General features: G+C 39.8%; 1 protein-coding gene across 2 annotated transcripts in view; it reads left to right on the top strand.

Annotated features, from left to right (window-relative positions):
* VPS13C (vacuolar protein sorting 13 homolog C) overlaps nt 1–20,764 on the top strand; it is a 215,256-nt gene that overhangs the window by 117,869 nt on the left and 76,623 nt on the right. For both annotated transcript variants that reach the window (XM_075273791.1, XM_075273790.1), the window contains 13 exons: nt 181–328; nt 1,484–1,571; nt 2,115–2,242; nt 2,381–2,537; nt 2,628–2,707; nt 4,260–4,319; nt 5,307–5,475; nt 11,406–11,519; nt 13,675–13,778; nt 14,455–14,622; nt 16,222–16,526; nt 18,348–18,495; nt 20,424–20,571. In XM_075273791.1, coding sequence (XP_075129892.1) covers nt 181–328; nt 1,484–1,571; nt 2,115–2,242; nt 2,381–2,537; nt 2,628–2,707; nt 4,260–4,319; nt 5,307–5,475; nt 11,406–11,519; nt 13,675–13,778; nt 14,455–14,622; nt 16,222–16,526; nt 18,348–18,495; nt 20,424–20,571 — 1,817 coding nt within the window. The remainder of the gene's footprint in view (nt 1–180; nt 329–1,483; nt 1,572–2,114; nt 2,243–2,380; nt 2,538–2,627; nt 2,708–4,259; nt 4,320–5,306; nt 5,476–11,405; nt 11,520–13,674; nt 13,779–14,454; nt 14,623–16,221; nt 16,527–18,347; nt 18,496–20,423; nt 20,572–20,764) is intronic.

Below are 20,764 nucleotides of genomic sequence, written 5' to 3'. Positions count from 1 at the left end.
AAGAGCTTGAGATAGTGGAAGTGGTCAAAGGTCATATTTCAACCTTCTTTCATGGTATAGACTTATTTAACTAATAAAATGATCAAGTGAAATACATAAATTGCCTCTGCTGATAGAAAATTGATATCGTATATATTTTCAGAATAAATGTGTATATAGGATTAACTTTTTTCTTTATAGGGAAGTCTTGAACACAAGTTCCGCACAAATGGACATACAGATCCTGCACCCTATCAATCTCTGTTTGTCTGTAAATCGCAACCTTGCAGCCTCGTGGTATCATGATATTCCTGGTTTGGAAGTAAAAGGACATCTAGACAGTATGGATGTAAGTAGTTACAGAGGGCTTCCAAAAAATGAAATTTCTTGGTAAGTTTATTAGGGAAGATTTAAAAGGATTCTATAATTTAAAAACTCATTTAAAATTAAAAGCACCTAGGAATAGCCTTTATAAAGGCTATTCATCTCTTAACTTTATCGTGAAGATCTGCATCGCCGGTTTTGAATTTTTCTTCATTCTTCATTGTGCTAAGCGAGCACAGAGGGCATTCCCCCTTTGCTGTGAGCACAGCGTTATCATCCATTCCAGCTCCATCGGCCATTCTCCTCTTCTTACAAGAGACCACCACATGTTTGACAGAGCATGTCCAACGGCCATTTTGTGGTGGTCTCGTGTAAAAAGAGTAGAATGGCTGAAGGAGCAGAATAAAGGCGACACTGGAATGGATGACAATGCTGTTCTTAGAGCACAGTGCGAATGCCCCCTGTGCTTTCTGAGCACAACGAAGAATGTAAAAAAATTCAAAAACTGCATCACGGATCTTCAAGATAAAGGTAAGAGATGAATAGTTTTTATAAAAGCTATTTCTACGTGCTTTTAGTTTTAAACATGTTTTAAATGATAGAATTCCTTTGATGATAATGTGTTAAAATTAGAGAGCATAGAACTAGACTCGATGAGCCAAACTTATCACCACAGCACCAAGTTTAGATATTCTTGTCTAAATTGATGCCAAGTCTTCATTAATCTATTGAAGAACAATTTTTATGCAAGAAAATGAAACCCAATTTTGCTTAAAGTCATGCTTATTTGTAGAACAGCAACACAAGTCTATAACAGGTAATAAATGTGATGCATGACATTAAGATGAGTAACTCTGACGCTATTGTCCTTATTTTAGCATCACACAATGTCTTGGAAAATTAGTATCACAGGCTGTACTAGTTCTTTAGCAGGCCAGTTTATTAGTGGTGAGCCCTCAGTGATCATATAACAGCCTTAAGGGTTCATGCCTACATCATTACAACTTGAAAAGCTATACTTAATTTGGAAGGCTCTGGTAAGATGAAGTGCTCTATGACGTAGTGCCTTATGAAGTTAGGAATAAACATTAGTTGACATAAAATTAAGGGGGGAAGTTGGACAAGTGGCGATAAATGAAGTATTTTTAATCTATCTAATAATTACTGTGTTTATGTTAAGGTCTGGTTGAGTCAGGAAGATTTAAGTGTACTATTCAATGTCTTGGTGGAAAATCTTGGTGAAGGTAAAGGAGGCACTGGGCAGACTGGTATGTATGTTTGAGATCAACTAAACAACGTACTTGGAGGTGAAGTAGAGTATTTTATGAAAACAGTTTTTAGCATGTATAGATTGTAGTGATGTGCCACTACCTCTTGTGCATTTAGTTAAAAATTATCTAATTTGCATAGGGCCGCAATTGAAGAAATGCACCTTGTATGTTGGCAGACATATTGATAACGGACGACCACTCGATCTTTGTAATCCTTGTAACGTCCTTATTTTATCAGTAGTGCAAGAGTCATTAATTACAAGGTATCAAAAAGGAATATATACCGAGCAACCACAGATGATACACTTAAATTAGTTGTGCACAAGATACAAGAGAGATTCACAGCAGCAGTGGTTTCATCCAAAACCCCTTGGGGAACGACAGATGCACAAAGATGACCGATGGATGTGAAGAAAACTGCGCTACTTAGTAGCGCAGTTTTCTTCACCTAATTACAAGGTATAGGACTTGAATATACAGCTTTAGACTGATAAGTTTACAAAAATGTATTTTTTTTTGTAACTTTTTTTTTCGTAACAGAGATTATAAAACCTAAGCAGGAAATTGTCCACAGCACAATGTCTCCCAAGAAAAATTCGGGTGGAGAGATGGAAACAGTGAAGTTGTCATCTGAACTGAGCCTTGTCATTAATTTTGAGATTAAACAGGTAATCTTGTCCCCTCAAAATTGTGTGCTCCTTTAGTAATATAAGCAGACTTTAGTAATATAAGTATCATATTTGTATTTTCATTTTATCCTTTATAAAACGTGTCCCTAGTATAACAGGTCTGTGTTCTTTGTATAGGTTATGGTCCAGCTAATGAAGCCGATTAGAGGAAATGCTCCACCTATCCATGTTATTCAGGTGTCACAACTTGGAGCAGTAACACAGGTTGGAAACCATGAAATGACAGCAGCAGTGTATTTGCAAAAAATCTGCATGACGTGTAATGAGTTCTCAGGTGAGACTAGAAATACAAAGTGTTCCATATATGACCAGAACTAAACATGCCCAATTCATTATTTATGGTTTGTCTTCTGTGCACACACAGGTCCCACTGGAGGACCTCTTCTTCTGATTAATTCTTCTGATGACAGCAATGAACATCTCCTAAAAATGGAATATATAAAGGTTTGTATGTAACATTTATTATAATAATGATAAAGAAAGAGATTTATAAAGACTGGCTTTTCACCTGTTAATCTTGATGCTTTGGACGCTGTAGTGAAGATGTGCCTTATTCACTGAGAGGCCCATTTTTTACACTTTGCTCACCAGGATCTGAAATCTACTCCTCGACACTGTTATAGTTTTGAGCCAGTGGCGTAACTAGGAATGGCGTGGGCCCTGTGGTGAACTTTTGACATCCCCCCCCCGACCCTCGACCGACTGAAACCCCCCCTGCATTCCTGCATGCTCTATTATGTCCCATAGTTGCCCCAGTACACAGTATTATGCTCTATAGTGGCCCCTGCACACAGTGTTATGCCCTATAGTAGTGGCCCCTGCCCACAGTATTATGCCCCATAGTGGCATAATAGAGTAACTCCATCCGGTAACAGCCTATTAAAAAATAAAAAAAAATAATAATAAAAAAAATGCAGTGGTAGCAGCTGTCGCTGTGCCCCTAATGTCCAGGGCCCGGTGGCAGCCGCTACCTCTGCTACCCCAGTAGTTACGCCACTGTTTTGAGCTATACTTTATCACAATTTCTGTTGTAAAATAGGAAATCTACTGTCTGGCTAAGTCCTGTCCTGAATATCCACAAAAATATCCATGCCCCAAAGTTTATGACTTTACTCCAGTTTTGCTCCCTAAATTGGCATAAAATATACAACAACCCCCTTCCCCCCAAAGTGGGACCTGTCAAGTCTCTTGGGTTTTCATCCTTGTATTTCCCTTGAAATAACCATTCTGAATCCTCTTTTCTTAGAACTGAGTTTCCGTCTTCTGTTGCCCAGATTTGTTATTACATGGGAATTACAAGTATTTACTTAGACATGCCAGTAGTGGTGACAGATCCTCTTTGTTTTTTCGCATCAGTTTAGCAGTTTGAGAATTCTTTGCTTTAAGTCATCCATTTTCCAGTTACAATGTATTCATTACTGGTATTGGGGAAAAATGTCTACTTACAAACTAGTGTGAAGTTTGGCGATTAACAACCTAATTATACTGAGGTTTTATTTTTTATTATGCATTCGCTGCAGACCTAAGTGGTAAAATGGATGGTTTTATTGCCCTCTTGTGGACATAAATAATATTTTCTCTATCACTAATCTGTACTTTACAAACCATGCCTTGTGATTTAAATTTATTAAGATAAACATAAAGGCTATTTAGACAGTTTTTTAACTATACTATTGGTGCAGTAACCATTCAGTACTCATGCGTTACTTAACATAAATATGATACAATGAAATTCTGCAGTAATTTATCATTATAGGTTGAGACATCCTCAACTCTTTCATAGTTAGGCTATAGTTTACTGCGTTCTACAATGTTATTTTTTGTGTATGTACATATATATGTATATAGATTTTTTTGTTTGTTTTATAAGGCGTGTGGGGCAGTGCAGTAGGTGGTGTCTTTGTGGTTTTTATTTTAATCTATTAAGTGTGCTGATGAGCAAGCCAAAACCTTTTATGAGGAATTTTGTGCTAATGACCTTTTTTCTTAATTTCAGGCTGATGGCAATGGGCCCAATTTCAGAACTCTTCATAGCAGCACTTTGCAGACTTTGAGTGTGAGTGCATTGGGATCTTGATAAGAAATGTCCATAGGCATAATGTAAACATTTCTCTCTGTATTACTTTTGGAACAGTCTTTTTTTTTTTTTTTTTTTTTTTATTGACCTCCTTATTAATCACTTTTATTTTGTGGTGTGAAATATTACAGAGAAAAACTGTATTTTATATGCAACCAAAATTGCTAATGGTGTTTGTGAAAGTTTTCACAGGGAAACATCCATCTAATGATAGTAAGGCCTCGTTCACATCTGCATTGGTATTCTGTCCGGGGGAATCCGCATGAGGCCCCTCTTCCCCCCCGAACAGACTACCGAGCGCAACTGCAAGCGATGTGCCAGTGAAAGCACACTGACCCCATAAACTATAATGGCGCCCGTGTGCTTGCCACCAGATCTCCGCAGGGATCATGCGGACAGGATAGTAGTTCACAATCCACTTACCTGTCCGCATGATTCATGCGGGCAGCGCGTGACAAGCACACGGACCCCATTATAGTCTAAGGGGTCCATGCGCTAAGGAGGGAGGAGCGAAGAGAAGAAAGGGGGAATGAGAGAGAGTGTGTGTTCTTTTTTTTTTTCTTTTTTTTTATTTTAAAAAAAGTGGGAGATTGCAGAACCAAATGGTCAAGTGCCTGGGCCCAGCAGGGCTCGGTGGTTGCTTGGAATTACATCCGGTAGAAAATAAGTTTATCATAGGAGATCTTTATGGAGGAAGTCAGGTTCTCCATATGCATCTCATGATTGACCTTCAAGATAGTAACAGTGGGAGGGGCAGTCTGTTTCCATAGAAGGTGGATACAGGCCTGAGCTGCTGTTACAAGGAATTTTAGCAAGGCGCAGCCCTTGAGTGTTTCTCTATGGTCAGTATATTTTCTGGAAGTCCAAGCATATTAATGCTCATCATTTCATGTACTTTTTTTAAATCTTTATACTGTAGTTATCTTGGATGTAACAATAAGAATTATACATTTTTCTTTTTGACAGTTTTCCATGACCTCACTTGATTTGGTATTGCACACTCAAGCATTGCTGTCCCTAATGAATTTTCTATCTGCTGCTGTCCCATCGGCTGATACCAAAGTGACAGAGAAAGCAAAAGAGTTAAAACCTGATACAGAAGGGGAGAGAAATGTGACTACTAAACCAGGCACTGGTAAGTCAATTACTAGTGAGTTAGCCGCAGAAAAGTTAATAAAATGCAGCCATGATAGAAAACCTCAAAACCTTTAACCCTATAGAGACACAGCTCAAAAGTGACTTGAGGACCAGGCCTCTTTTTTCAAAACTGACATGTGTCACTTTAAATGGCAATAACTTTGAGACGCTTTAACTTACCCAAGTGATTCTGAGATTGTTTTTTCGTAACACATTGTACTTCATGTCAGTAGTAAATTTTTGTCAATATGTTTTGTCTTTCATTATGAAAAAATAGGAAATTTGGTGAAAATTTTGAAAAAAATGCAGTTTTCAAACTTTGAAATTGCAAGCCTTTCAAATAGAAATCCATACTACCCAAATTTTTTCATAAATATAATTAACCATGTCTCTGATTTATGTAGCAATCAAATTTTAATCACCCTTTCATTTTTTTCAGATATTATAAGGCTTACAAGTCAAGCAGTAATTTTCCAAATTTTCAAGAAAATTTCCAAAACACATTTTTCAAGGGACCAGTTCAGTTCTGAAGGGTACTTGAAAGGCCTCTCTAATAAAACCCCCCGAAAATCACTCCATTCTAAAAACTGCACTCTTGAAAGAATCCAAAACAGCAGTTAGAAAGTTTCTTAACCCTTTCAGCATTTCACAACAATTACAACAAAATGGAGGTCAAATTTACATTTTTTAATTTCTGTCACAAATATATTCATTTAGCCCTAGAATTTACACATTTACTAAGGGTTAAAGGAGAAACTGCACCCCACATTTTGTTACACAATTTCTCCCGAACACGATAATACCCCGTATGTGTTGGTACCCTAATGTACGGGCACACGGTCACTCTCAGAACGGATGGAGCGCTAATTGGATTTTGTAGGCCAGATTTTGCTACAATACTTTTCAGGCGCCATGTCCCGTTTGCAAAGCCCCCAAGGTGCCAAAACAGTGGAAACCCCCAAAATGTCACCCCATTTTGGAAACTAGACCCCTCAAGGAATTTATCAAGGGGTATAGTGAGCCCTTGGACCCTACAGGTGTTTCACAGATTTTTTTACCATTGAGATGTAAAAATGAAAAATTACTTTTTTTTATAATAAAATGTCACTGTAGCCCCAAATTTTTCATCTTCACAAGGGGTTAAAGGAAAAATTGCACCCCACATTTTGTTACAAAATTTCTCCCGAACACGACAATACCCAATATGTGCTGGTACCCTAATGTACGGGCACACGGTCGCTCTCAGAGCGGATGGAGCGCTAATTGGATTTCGTAGGCCAGATTTTGCTACAATACTTTTCAGGCACCATGTCCCGTTTGCAGAGCTCCCAAGGTGCCAAAACAGTGGAAACCCCCAAATGTGACCCCATTTTGGAAACTATACCCCTCAAAGAATTTACTAAGGGGTATAGTGAGCACTTTGACCCTACAGGAGTGTAACAGAATTGGCCCAACAAAAGGAAAAGTGACATTTTTTGCTATAAAATGTTGCTTTAACCCCAAATTTTGCATTTCCACAAGGGGTTAAAAGAGAAAATGCACCCCAAAAATTGTCAAGCATTTTCTCCCAACTACAGAAATGCCATTTATGTGGATGTAAAGTGATGTATGGGCACACTGTAAGGTCCAGAGCTGAAGGATCGCTATTGGGATTTTAGAGGGCAAATTTAGCTGAAATCTGTTTCAGGCACCATGTTGCATTTGGAGAGCCCCTGAAGTGCTAGAACAGTGGAAACCCCCCTCCCCAAATGACCCCATTTTGAAAACTAGACCCCTCAAGGAATTTATCAAGGGGTTTAGTGAGCACTTGGACCCTACAGGTGTTTCACAGATTTTTTTTTACCATTGAGATGTGAAAATGAAATATTACTTTTTTCCAATAAATCGTCCATTTAGCGCCATATTTTTAATTTTTACAAGTAGTTAGAGAATTAAAAGCCCCCCAGTTTGTCACACAATGTCTCCTGAACACGGCAATACCCCATATGTGGCCATAATCTGCTGTATGGGAACATGGCGGGGCTCAGAATGGAAAGAGGGCTATTTGGCTTTTGAGGGCAGTTTTCTGGTGCCATGTCGCATTTGCAGAGCCCCTAAAGTACCAATACAATGGAAACCCCTCAAAAGTGACCCCATTATAGAAACTACACCTGTCAAGGAATGAATAAAGGGGTATTATCATTTTGAGCCTAAAAATGCTTCCCAAAAATTAATGTACAAAATGAAAATTTTAATTTTTAAAGAAATCTGCCATTTCGGTGCCCAATACGTTGCACCCACTTCGTGTTGTCAGAGACCTGCACTCCTAAAACTATTAAGTGGGCCATCCTGAGGGGCAAAAAATTATATATGTAGGTATAAACTGCTGCTTGGGCACACAGCAGGGCTCAGAAGGGAAGGAGCACTGCGCTTTTTAGCTTTTGGGGTACAGATTTAGAGGGACTTTCTGGGTGCCATGATGTTTTTGCAGAGCCCTGGAGGTGCCAGTGAACTGGAATTCCCCAAGAAGTGACCCCATTCTGTAAGGGCAATTTTAGGGTCTCTGCAAAAGTGTCATGGTATCCAAAAAAAAAAACCCAAACCGTCTAAATCTGTGCTACAAAAACCCAATAACCCTTCTTCCCTTCTGTGTCTGGCTGTGCCCTAATATCAATTTATACCCACATATGACATTACGTGCATTATCCGGGGTACACCAGTATCATACATGTGTCATATATGTGGCATAAAATGCAGTTTGGGCACACAGCAGGGCGCAGAAGGGAAGGAGCGCGATGAGGCTTTTGGAGTACAGAGTCAGATGTTTGGTATCTGGACGCCATGTCATGTTTGTAGAGCCTGTAAGGTACCAGAAAAGTGGATTCCCCAAAGGTGTGACCCCAGTTTGAAAACTGCACCCCTCAAAGAATTTATCAGGGGGTGTAGTGAGTATTAGTATCCCAGACGTGACTGCACAGCGGATGGCGAAGAGTGAATATATAAGCGGTGCGGAGGACATTGCAAACACCGAATTTCCTACTATGTCCCAGTAGCTCCTATAATTGGGAGAGTCACTCTGGGGGTCACTTTGGGGTCACTTCTGGTATATTTTCCCTCGTAAGCTCTAAATCTGGGGTGTCCCCTGATATTCGCTCGCACAGCTTATATATTCCCTTCCTGACGCCGCCAGTTGTATTCTAATGATTTGGCGATTTTTGCGGGTTTTTATTCTTGCATTACTAGATGCTATATTTTATTTACTTTTCTGGTGACGCAGCCATATAAGGGCTTGTTGTTTGCGGGATGAGATGTATTTTGTAATGACACCATTTTTGGGTGCCTACAACTTACTGAATACATTTTATTAACTCTTTTTTTGCTGGATTTAAATTAAAAAAATCAATTCCGGTATTGCGTTTTACCTTGTAAATTTTTCGCCATGCAGCGTACAGTATAAGTAACATATATTATCTTTATTCTGTGGGTCGGTACGGTTACGGCGATACCTCATTTATATTATTTTTTTATGCGTAACTAATTCTGCAGAACAAAAACACATTTGGAGACATAAATCAATGTTTTTTGCATCGCCATCTTCTGAGAGGCGTAACATTTTTATTTTTTGGTTGACAGTGTTGGTTGGGGGCTTATTTTTTGCGGGACAATGTGTGCTTTTTATTGGTACTGTTGTGAGGTGCATTTGACTTTTTGATCACTTTTTATAGCACATTCTGTAAGGTGAGATGGCGAAAAATCACTACTTCCAGCGGGTTTTTTCCGTTTTTTTTTCCGTCATTCACCGTGTACATTAAATATTGTTTCAGTTTTATTGTACAGATTGTTACGGACACGGCGATACCAAATATGTATTGTTTTTATTAATTTTTAGTTTTTTTTTTATATAATTCATTTTCTATAGAAAAAAAGGGTTTTTGGGGCTTGATAACTTTATTAATTGTTTCAAAACACTTTTTTTTTTTCCACTTTTTTTTTTTTAACTTTTTCATGTGTCCCTATGGGACACTTGCATGAGTGAAGATTGCATCACCTACTCCTCTGTTACAGAGTGAGTCACAGGCTGCAGTAAGAGCCTGCACGTCTCACTCTGTAACCAGGAAGTGAAGCTCTCGGCTCGTGCGGACGGGACAGCACAGCTTCAGGAGATCCCGCACAGGATAAGAAAGGTAGGTGGGACTCAGGACTGCCAGGGGTGACTAATCAGACCCCTGGCTACATGGTAGGGATACCAGCACCCCCCGATCTCGCAGCGGGGGGTGCCGGGGATCCCTACAAGATCGGGCAACCCGTTGTTTGCCGTGATCATGTTTGATCACGGCAATCAACGGGTTAAAACCCAAAATCAGCACTCATGTCTGATGGAGGGGGATGGAGCAGGCTGTTAGGTGTCAGATACAACTAACACCTGCTCCAAGAACGCCCGCACTGCGCTGCGGGGATTGTTTACATCCATGTGGTACTATTACCACATCGGTCGTGAAGCACTAGACATCCATGTGGTAATAGTACCACATGGGTCGGGAAGGGGGTAGCAAAGAATAATAAAAATGTGTACAGCATGCCAAAACTAACATATATGACAACGCCATGTTACAGAATTAATGTAAATTTATGGGGTATTCTAGTCACAAACATATGACATATTTATATGATTTGATTGACCTTTGTCTTCCCATCCACTTCTGTAGGAGGCATGCCTAAACTTACGTTATGTGTTAGAAGTAGTAGAGGTGAAAATTGAAAGAATATTGCTGCTTTCTCCACTTAATTCCCTCATCTGTATAGTACAGATTGGTGTCAACATTTGTCTTTCTCAACAGTACCTTCTCTTCCAGATTACTGATTTGATCAGTGAGGTGGAAGGGAAGTAAGTGGAGAAAGAAACATTCTTCTCTAAAGGGAATCTGCAACCACCAAAATGGCTTGCAGACCACTGCTGTTGGTGGGGTAATTAGTAAAACAATGAACATATCATTTTTGTGTCAAAGCACAATTCTGCTCCTAAGAAAACTTTTAAGTTACAGGCAAAAGAACAGTTGTGTATACACAGGGAGTGGCTGTGTCTGCCGAGCGTCCATTTTCACTGTAAATCTTGTAACTGTCAATCTTTGTTAGAGACTAGGGCTGGTGCAAAATAAAAAATGGGTGCTCTAGCAGGTGCAACGATGTCCTGTTGACACCAGTCTATTTGGATTAAAAGTTGATTTTCTCAACCGCATTATTTTACAAAGCAAAGTATGTGCACTATGACCCTAAGGTTCACTACAACAGCATATTAGTAGTTTGCAATCAATTTTGGTGACACTAGATAAAATTAAAACCTTTTAATAAGAAAAATTACAGCTTTTTTTTTTAACTGTACCTTATGAAATTTATACCAAAAGTTTATGTGCGCTTTTACTTGTTAACAAATTTAGCCTAGATTAAAAACTATGCAGAAGCAAAAAATACATATATACCAATCCTTAATTTCTAATGTCCTTGTGTTGAGCTATACACTTATTTTTAGAAGCACAATTTACTTCTCACTTAAGCTATATTCACATGACCAAGCCAATTGTCTACTGTGTCTTTCATGGATCCTCTCTGGATATATCTTTCTCACAGACCCATTCACCTTTGTGGATAAGTTGGGTTTGTGAAATTGGACCAGAGAGTCCAATTAATGAGAAAATCTAGCAAGTCCTATTTTCTTGCTGATCAGACACCACACAGCTGAGAAAGTAAACGCTTACAAACCCACTCACTCAGAGACCCGCCTTGCAGTCTCTGTAGCTTATTGCGTAGATTTATTTATATCTCGATATTATCTACTTGAATATTTTAAAACAGAATTTTGTATGTTTGTAAATACTGTATGGTGACTGTGTTCAAATTCATTTCACAATTTTTTACTTTTTATGATAAACACTTCTACCATTGGTTCTGCAGTATCAAGAGCCTCTGAACAGAATATCTTCGAATTGAAACTCTCCACAACTGTAAATGCCTTTAATATTCTGGTTTGCGATGAATTGTGCAGCATTGCTGATATTAGGATACAAGGTGAGTTCATCACACCACCACAAGAGAAGGAGCTTCATCTATATGTGTTTATCTGTTTATACTGTTAAATTTAACATATTGTTAGATGGAAAACATGGGGCAGAAAATAAGGAATGGGATGTATTCACATGGAGAGGAATTGATTTAAGAAGTACATCGGGAAAATGTGTAGAGATGGCTGCAATAAAGTAAAAGAAATCTTTTTAGCATTTGTTAAAGGAGTTGGAGCAAGTTAAAAAAGTTCTTTCTTCTCCTAAGTACTTGACACTATTTTTGGCATTCCTATAGAGATAAATGGAGAGGGAACATGCCTATATGTATTCCTGGTTCCATTCATAGTGGGAGCTTTGGACCCCTGTTCTTGTGATTGGTTGTGATCTCAGTGGTCAGACCCTCACCAAACAGCATGTTACCACCTTTTTTGAAAGGTTGTAAGCTTGCTCCAAAATCTTTTAGAATAGGACTAGCAGTAGTAGTTTAGTTTCAAAGGTTTTTATTAAATTACAACAACATTGTGCAACATAGTCAGTGATATGTCAAGATCAAATACAATCATAATAAGATGTCATAAAGGAAAAAATGCTGCAGTCATCAGGGTAACGCTAGATGCCATTAGACATCATACAAAGAAAACTTAAAAGAAATAAAAAGGTTAATAAAAACTTGAAAATCAACGTAGGGTAATGGGGGAGGATATGAAAATAAATGGCACTACTACGGACTTGAGCACTGAAAAGTGACACCTAAGGGTCCGCCTAAAGGGAGGGCGTTAGATACAAAGGGGCTCAATCCAGAACCAAGGCTGCTGCTGGAGCATGAAAGACCTGGGATGCCAGACCTATTAACCCAAGGAGTTGAGACTTTATCAAAAGTCGGATAGGTATTATATATAATGGAATTAATTTTCTCATGAAACCTAATGGTATCGACCCATCCCATAACCTTAGTCACTGAGAGAAAGGACTCTCTCCAGTTGGGGATGATGTGAATTTGAGCAGCTAATAGAAGCTATTGTAGTAGTTTAAATTGTGCATACTTCAGAGAGGGAGGTTTAAGATTCAGGATAAAGATAGAGGCCTGAAACGGGAAAGACAGCCCAAATAGCCGTTGTACAATCCTATGGATAGGGAGCCTATAGCATCAGGTATAGGGGTAGGTTCACCATATATGGAGGGTATAGGCTTAGATATTACAACCCTTAAAACAAAGGGATGAGACAGTAGGACAGTGGGATAACAGTGATGATGTCAAAGAGGTACTAAGTACGTCCTATGCAACACTTTCAAAGTGGACTCCATGAAGGTGACCTGCCAACTGCCTTTGCTAATGGATGTACAGTAATCAATCCATTGTGGCGGGGTCAGGGTAGTGCTAAGGTCTCACTCCCAGGTCTACATAAAGTCAAGCTTATTGTCAAGGGGTGGGGTGTTAAGTAAGTTGTAAATTAAAAAAAATAAAAATAATAATAATAAAAATATATATATATATATATATATATATATATATATATATATATATATATATATATATATATATATATATAAGCCCTTGTCAGCCACTCTAAATAGGCACAGTCTGTCAAAGTTTGTGAGGGATACTTCTGTATTGAGGGTTGTGAGAGAAAGCAGAAATTGAAATATCTGTGCTGTCTGAAATGCCTCTGCAGGAGGCAGGGAAAAGGTGAAAAATGGTCTTTGGTGATGACCCGTCTGTTGCAGAGGAAGTTATGGAGGGAGCAGAATCGGGCGTGTCTCCACCAAACAAAGCCTCAGGAAAAAGGCCTGGGGGAAAAAAGAAGATTATAGAATATTGGAACTAGAAGGGAACCCCGGGCTAGCAGTAGTAGTTTAAATGGTCATGTAGACAAGGAAACAGTTCAGCGCATTAGGTAACATGAAAATGCAGGCATTGTATAACAGGTTATCAGAACAATTTTGCTTTCTTTGTTCCACAGAGACAATTATTACTGGTTTGCTTCTGTACAGGTAGTCAGAAAACATTTAGAAAGGCCATCTTCAATCTAAGCAGTTTTACCTTTTGTGTCATTCTTCTAACTAACAGATTGTAAGCACTTGCAATATGGCCCTCACTCCTATTATGTTAATTTATTAATAAGTAATTATTTTTTCTGTATATGAACCTTTTTGGATTCTAGGCATGGATGCCTCTTTTACTGTACAGGCCCAGAAGAAAGATCTGTTTGCTCGTCTCTGTGACATTGTTGTCATTAATGTAGATCCTAAAACCATTCATCAAAAGGTAAAGTATAACTTGATTTTTTTTTTTTTGTATGCCAACATACAGTAAACTTTGCATTATTTCTGTTGTGGGTTTTGGGATTTTACAAAATTCTGAAATCGTGTTAAAGCATCCAAAAATTGCAAAATAAGTAGCAGAAAACTTGAGGTAGCAATGGACTTCCATACTTGGCTTTGAGTTTGTGTTACGAATTTGCTGTGGATGTTTAGTGCATGTACCACCTTAAAAATCTGCAAGAAAATATAGTACAACACTATTGAATGAAGTATTACAAAAACATATTTGCATAGGGCAATAAAAAAACTGCATTAACTTGCCAAATCCATGGTAAAACCAACTGCAGCAACCTGTTATATGGATAGGTAGATCGATAATATGTATGTCTTTGCCACAGAGTTGTGGCCAAAATACACTCTGCCAAATTTCTAAAGCATTTTAAATGTAGCTTAAACATTTGCTACAATTCACATCTAAGTATTATAATGTTTTCTAGAATCTAGATATTGATAACCTTTCTTTAGGAATAGGTCATAAGTATCAGATCATTGGTGCTCCATCGCCTAGGATCCTCACTGATCAGCTTGATGCCAGGATTAGCACAGTGTAGAGTAAAAAGTATAGCTCTCTGTCCTAACTGTACATTTCATTCCTTCATCATCTTTATTTATTAATTTAGGCAGTCTACATGCTGGGAGATGAAGTCTTTAACTTGCAGATGACGTTATATCCAGATGCGACAGAAGGTGCTGCATACACCAATATGTCTGCTGTAGATGGCAAAATTTTGCTGAGAGTGGGCTGTATCCACATTGTGTATTTACATAAATTTCTCATGTCCCTTTTGGTGAGTATAGCATTACTACTGCTGTAGTTACAGTTGATCATATGACAGTCTGAAAATAAATGGCAATCTGTTCAGTCATTGATGATTATGGAGTAATAATCTTTATCAGAATTCATCCAGCAAGTCCACTGTTGAATGGATTTTCTAGGGTATCTTAATAACTTAGCATAGATCATCAATTGAAAATCCATGTGGGTCCGTCATTAATGACCTTCACCTACACTTCACATGCCATGTGGCATCACATTCATTGGTCATATGGCCTGGTTGCAGCTTAGTTCTATTCAAGTGAATGGGGTGAGCTGCAATATGAAGTACAGCTGTTGCACCATACACCTCTGAAATGAAACTACTTATTAAACTGTGGGGTCTGAAGAGAACTCTGTCGACTTCTGGCTACCTTCATAGCTCTAGTTTTTCGCAAATGTTGTGACAAACTCGATTTTCGTTTTCCCGGCATGTTTAAAATTGGGAAACTCGCAATTTGGATGAAATGGGTTTTCCCAGGTCCGTGTCTGAACATGCTGCCTCGGGTGTCTGCTTCTCACACACCCACACACACCCACACACACACACACACCTCCCTCCCCCTGGCTGAACAGGACACAGAAGACTTCTACAGATCAGAGAATGACCAGTGTTATCTTTGTGTTTACATAAAGAGATAACTGAGCAGGCTATCAGCCAAAAGTGCAAATCGTTGAAATCTCCTGCAGTGTAACATAATATATTAACTTAATTTGATAACAATCGTGAAACCATGACATTTACCGGGATAAAAAGTAGCCTATGTGTTAATCGAGGTTCCATACTATCAGTCCTCAAGCTCGGGGAAGGGGCAGACAGATAACCAAAACATCCCCTCCCCTTTCACAGCACGCAGCAAGTACTGCACCCAAAAACCATTTTAATTTTTGAAATTTTCCAGTAGCTGCTACATTTCCCCCCTCGGCTTATACTCGATTCAATAAGTTTTCCCAGGTTTTTATGGTAAAATTAGTGGGGTTGGCTTATATTCGGGTCGGCTTATACTCGAGTATTGAGAGGCCTGGGAGCATTCATAAGGCTCCTGACTGTCATTTGAACAGGTCGGCTCCTGCGATCTTGCCACGCAGGAGCCAGCCTGTAACTTGAAAGGTACGTGCCCGGTGGACTTTGAAGTAGTAATGCCCGTGATCAGAGACTCTGAGCGCTGTGCAGCAGAGATGCCACCATCATCTTTACAGACCTAGCATCTGCCATAATAACACGGCGGATGTCAGAATGGGTTTGCTGGGACACCCTATTCCCCAAGCCCAGGGCCCACACATTGTAATACTCCTGCCACTCCAGGAAGCCTCGTTGCATGAAGGCAGGGAGGCAGGCGTGAGCAATGCTGTGACCCCACTCCTCTGCCCCCAACACCCACATTTGGAATATAAGATACACTCTCCCGTTTCCTCCCAAATTTTTGGGGGAAAGTGTGAGTTACAGTCTGAAAAATATGGTACTTTAATTGGACATAATTATGCATTGTCCCTATGTTAATATAATGTTGTTATAAGGATCAACTAACGTTTTGTTTTGTTTTTGTTTTTTAATTTGCTTTCTTTTCTTTAGAATTTTCTGAATACATTCCAGACGGCAAAACAGGCAGTAAGCTCGGCCACTGCTCAGGCAGCAGAAAAAGCTGCATATAGTATGAAGGACTTTGCACAGAAAAGCTTTCGTCTCTCCATGGACATCAATCTCAAAGCTCCGGTCATCTATGTACCTCAGTCTTCTACCTCTACCAATGTTGTTATTGCTGATTTAGGCTTGATAAAAGTCCAGAATAAGTTTTCGTTGGTTCCAGAAGTCAATTCTCCTCTTCCTCCAGTCATCGATAAAATGGACATTCAGCTAACAGAGCTGAAGTTATCAAGGTCTGCTTGTTCTGTCAGGTCTCTTACATTGACTGTTTTTCAGTGTGTTTTGAAACAATAAGTCAGTTTAGATTACTGTAAAAAATTCCAGCATAGTCTTTTTTTTTAAAGGGAACCTGTGATGTACCTTTTGCTATTTCCAGTTAAAAAAATGCATAAATAAATTCTGAGGCATCTGTTCTTAGAACTTTGTTTTCTAGTGTTACTCTGTTATTCCTACTAGAAATATATAATTAATTTGAGAATCGGGAGTTGCAGCATGTCCTTATACAGTCAAACACTATCTAACCAGTGCAGGTGATACTAGACTGTGAAGGGACATGTCCCTTTGACAACCAGGTGTGATCACTCCCCTTGTCAGTTTATTATACATTTCTAGGAAAAATACCAAAAGAACAGAATGCGCTGGAATGATTATTTCACAAAGTACCTGGTTAAACTGTCATGTCTGGAGTGTTAACAGATGCTTTTTAATATCTTAACTATTGTTAAATAATGTTCCCATCATAATTGTATTTGCTTAATGGTAAGGCCACACATGGTGCTTGGCTGTGGGATATCTCTCTGGGGATATCCCATAGTAGACCCACTTGAAACAAAAATGTTTTTGCCTCTGATTTAACTCTTGTTATCTTTTGCATTGGAAAGGTTAAAAAAATACCATATAATCCACAATTGACATCCCATGGGTTCCAGCAAAGGTGTGGATAATATTTGTTGTCCATGCCACTTTATTACTAATGTAATTCACAGCAGGATAGGTGAAGTTGTAAGATGTGGCCCCAGCCTAAAGGTTTTTCTCCCTCTACTAACATTAAACCCCTATCCACAAGAACCTCCAAAAGGCACGAGGACAGGGGTCCTCAAGTGCTGTTTGTGAATGGAGTGGTGAAGCACGTGCATGGCTGTGGCTATTATTCACTTCTGTGGGAGTGATGGAGGTCACTGTTCCAGAAATCCCATAGAGGAAATAAAGTGATTGTCACCTATGTGCACCACCTCTCCATTGACCTGGAGCGCTTCTTGTGATCATTCTTGGCTGGACAACTGAGAGCCCCTGTGATCTGTGTATAGGGGATAAGCGTTAATCCTTGAAGAGTTCATAATAGAGATGAGCGAGTAGTATTTGATCGAATACTACGGTATTCGAAATACTCTTACTCGATCGAGTACCACTCGCTATTCAAATGGAAAAGTTTGATGCAGAACCAGTATTGATTGACTGAATGCTATACAGCCGGCCAATCAACGCTGGTTCTTCTCCTACCTTTAGAAATCTTCTCCATGCAGCTTCCCCGCAGCATCATCCGGCTCTGAATTCACTCTGCCAGGCATCGGGCCTGGTCAGAGCCGACTGCACATGCCTGCGCTACAAGAAAATGGCCGCTTTGACTGTAAGCGGCCATTTTCTTGTAGTGCGGGCATGTGCAGTCGGCTCTGCACAGGCCCGATTCCTGGCAGAGTAAATTCAGAGCCGGAAGCTGCACGGAAAAGACTTCTCGGAGGATCCAGTCCGACCCTCACTCGTGGACTTGGTAAGTGTAATTTGATCGAATGTTGCCTACCCCTGAAACGAGCATTTTTCCCCCATAGACTATAATAGGGTTCGATATTCGATTCAAGTAGTCGAATATTGAGCGGCTACTCGAAACGAATATCGAATATCGAACATTTTACTGCTCGCTCATCTCTAGTTAATATCTAAACTATAGAAGAATTTGTCAAATGTTTGTTTACTTTTTGTGCATTTTTGGCCTTATGGCAACTGCTTTACAATAAGAGAAAAGGACTGTTAATTGTAAACTAAATGTTTTATTACAGGACAATCATTCAAGAAGGATCTCCTCAACCAGAGCTAGAACTATTGCAGCCTGTCAATCTGCTTGTCTCTGTGCAGAGAAATTTGTCATCATCTTGGTATTCCCAGATTCCAGCCATTCAGATTGATGGAGACTTGAAGCCTATGCAGGTATAAATACCAGTATTCATCGTATTCAAGTTGGAAGAAGAATTATTGTATAGATTCATATAAACCCTAATTCTTATAAATGTGCAAAATTTACACACTAAAGTCCAATTCACATCTGCGTTCTGTATTCTGTTTGGGAAGTCCACTTAGGGACCCCAAACAGAAATCTATACACATAGAAATGCGGTCACCTGCAAGCAGCACTTTTCTCTCCACGTGTTTTGTGCAGGAAACCACAAAGACCCTATTATAGTCTATGGCAGGGGTGGGCAATTAATTTTCCCATGGGGCCGTATAAGAAATTGAAACTATGCTAGAGGCCGTGCCATGACAAATTTAGCTCCACCCACTTCTACGTTGACTCCGCCCATTCCCAAATCATCTTTTCATGTGCCCCCACACAGTATAATCCTAATACAGTCACCCGTACATTATATGCCCCCACATTGTAATGTTCCCTTCCAACTGCCCCACAGTATTAAGCCCCTCTCCTGGTGCCCCAGTATAAACTGGGGGAAACTAGAGGGGACATGAAACTGGAGCAGCTGGAGGGGGACATTAAACAGTGGAGGTAGTTGGAGGGAGGCAATAAATTGACAGCTGGAGCGGGACATGAAACTGGGGGCAACTAGAGGGGGACATTAAAATCAGGAAGCTGGAAGCAGACATTAAACTGTAGGGGTAGCTAGAGGGTGACATTAAACTGGGGGCAACTAGAGGCACAGGTCCCCCTACAGCTTCCTCCACGGTTTAATGTCCCTCCAGTCTGTGCCCTCTTCATCTACCCCCAGTTTCATGCCCCCCCCCCTCCATTTCTCCCTCAGTTTCATATCCCCCTTTATTTTCCCCATTTCATGTCCCCCCTCCATCTCTCCCCCAGTTTCATGCCCCCCCCTCCATCTGCCATCTCTGCCCTAGTATAACATTCCCCTTCCATCTCTGCCCTAGGTTACTGAGACACACACAAACACATATATAGACAGACAGACATAGACACACACACATACAGACATATATATAGACACACATATAGATACACACACATATACACACACACACTCTCTCTCCACCCTGCAGCTCACCTTACATCTCTCAGTACTTTATGACACGCTCCACACCTCCATCTTCGGCCGGCACTAAGACCCGCCCCTAGACACGCCCCCTAGACACGCCCCCCCCCAGTCAAAGCTGTGCGGGCCGGACTGAATCAGTCAGAGGGCCGGATGTGGCCCGGGGGCCGGACTTTGCCCAGGTCTGGTCTATGGGGTCTGTGTGGTTTCTTCGCTAACCACTTTTCTATGCGTATAGGTTTCTTTTTAGGGGGTCCCCAAGCGGACTCCCTGAACAGAATAATAAACTCAGATGTGTACCGGGCCTCAGAGACAAAAAAAAAAAAAAAAAAAAGGCTATTCAGATGCTGATACTCGTTTTTGAACGCCATTTTCTTGTGTGCTTTCTTCCATTGTCCACAAGAAAATGGCGTTCAGGAATGTGCAGTACCGCTCATAAGGGAGCATTACTGTGCATGCCCGAGATTTCAAAGCACAGGAGCAAGATTAGAGACTATGAAGGCGGTTACACAGACTGAAGAGGACTTCTTGGAAAACACACGAAAGAGGAGGTGTTATCAAGGTGTAACATAGGGGGGTGCAAGGTGGCTTTTGGGGGGAACGCCCAGAGTGCACAGAGAGACTCATTTACATATCTGTTTGACCGATATGTAATAACGGTGGTGGTGGGGGGGGGGGTTCTTTTAAAAAACGAATAGCAGCACCTGAATAGCCTTTTTAAAGAATAATAAATGGCACCATTATATAGAACAATTTGTTCCACAAACATTAAACCCTCATATGGCACTGTGAATGAAAAAATAAATAAAATATGGAGTTTGGAATGCAATTTATTTTTCTCCTACTGCTCATTTCTAGATTGCCTTGAGCCAAAAAGACCTCACCGTCTTAATGAGTGTTCTTTTTGAGAACCTTGCTGAAACTCCATCACTTCCAAGTGTACCTCTGAAGTCTGAAGCAGTTACAAGAGTTATAAGAGAGACAAGTGTGTCTGTTCAAGAAGCAGGTACAGTAATCAAATAAGTAATTGATAAAAAGATTTAAAGATTCAGAAAATTATATTTAGCTTTAATTTGCACATGTTCTTTTTGCTCACATAGTGATTAAAATAGGGTAGGGGGATATTTTTTTCCCTTCCCATGTAGATTTTGTTGATTAAACTAATATTGTAATAAACGTAGCTAAAAAACTGTTTCGTT

The sequence above is a fragment of the Leptodactylus fuscus genome, chromosome 5 (genome assembly GCF_031893055.1).
Source record: "Leptodactylus fuscus isolate aLepFus1 chromosome 5, aLepFus1.hap2, whole genome shotgun sequence".
Classification (NCBI taxonomy): Eukaryota; Metazoa; Chordata; class Amphibia; order Anura; family Leptodactylidae; genus Leptodactylus; species Leptodactylus fuscus.
The sequence above is the reverse complement of the archived record's forward strand: the minus strand, read 5'-3'. Positions and strand labels throughout refer to the sequence as shown.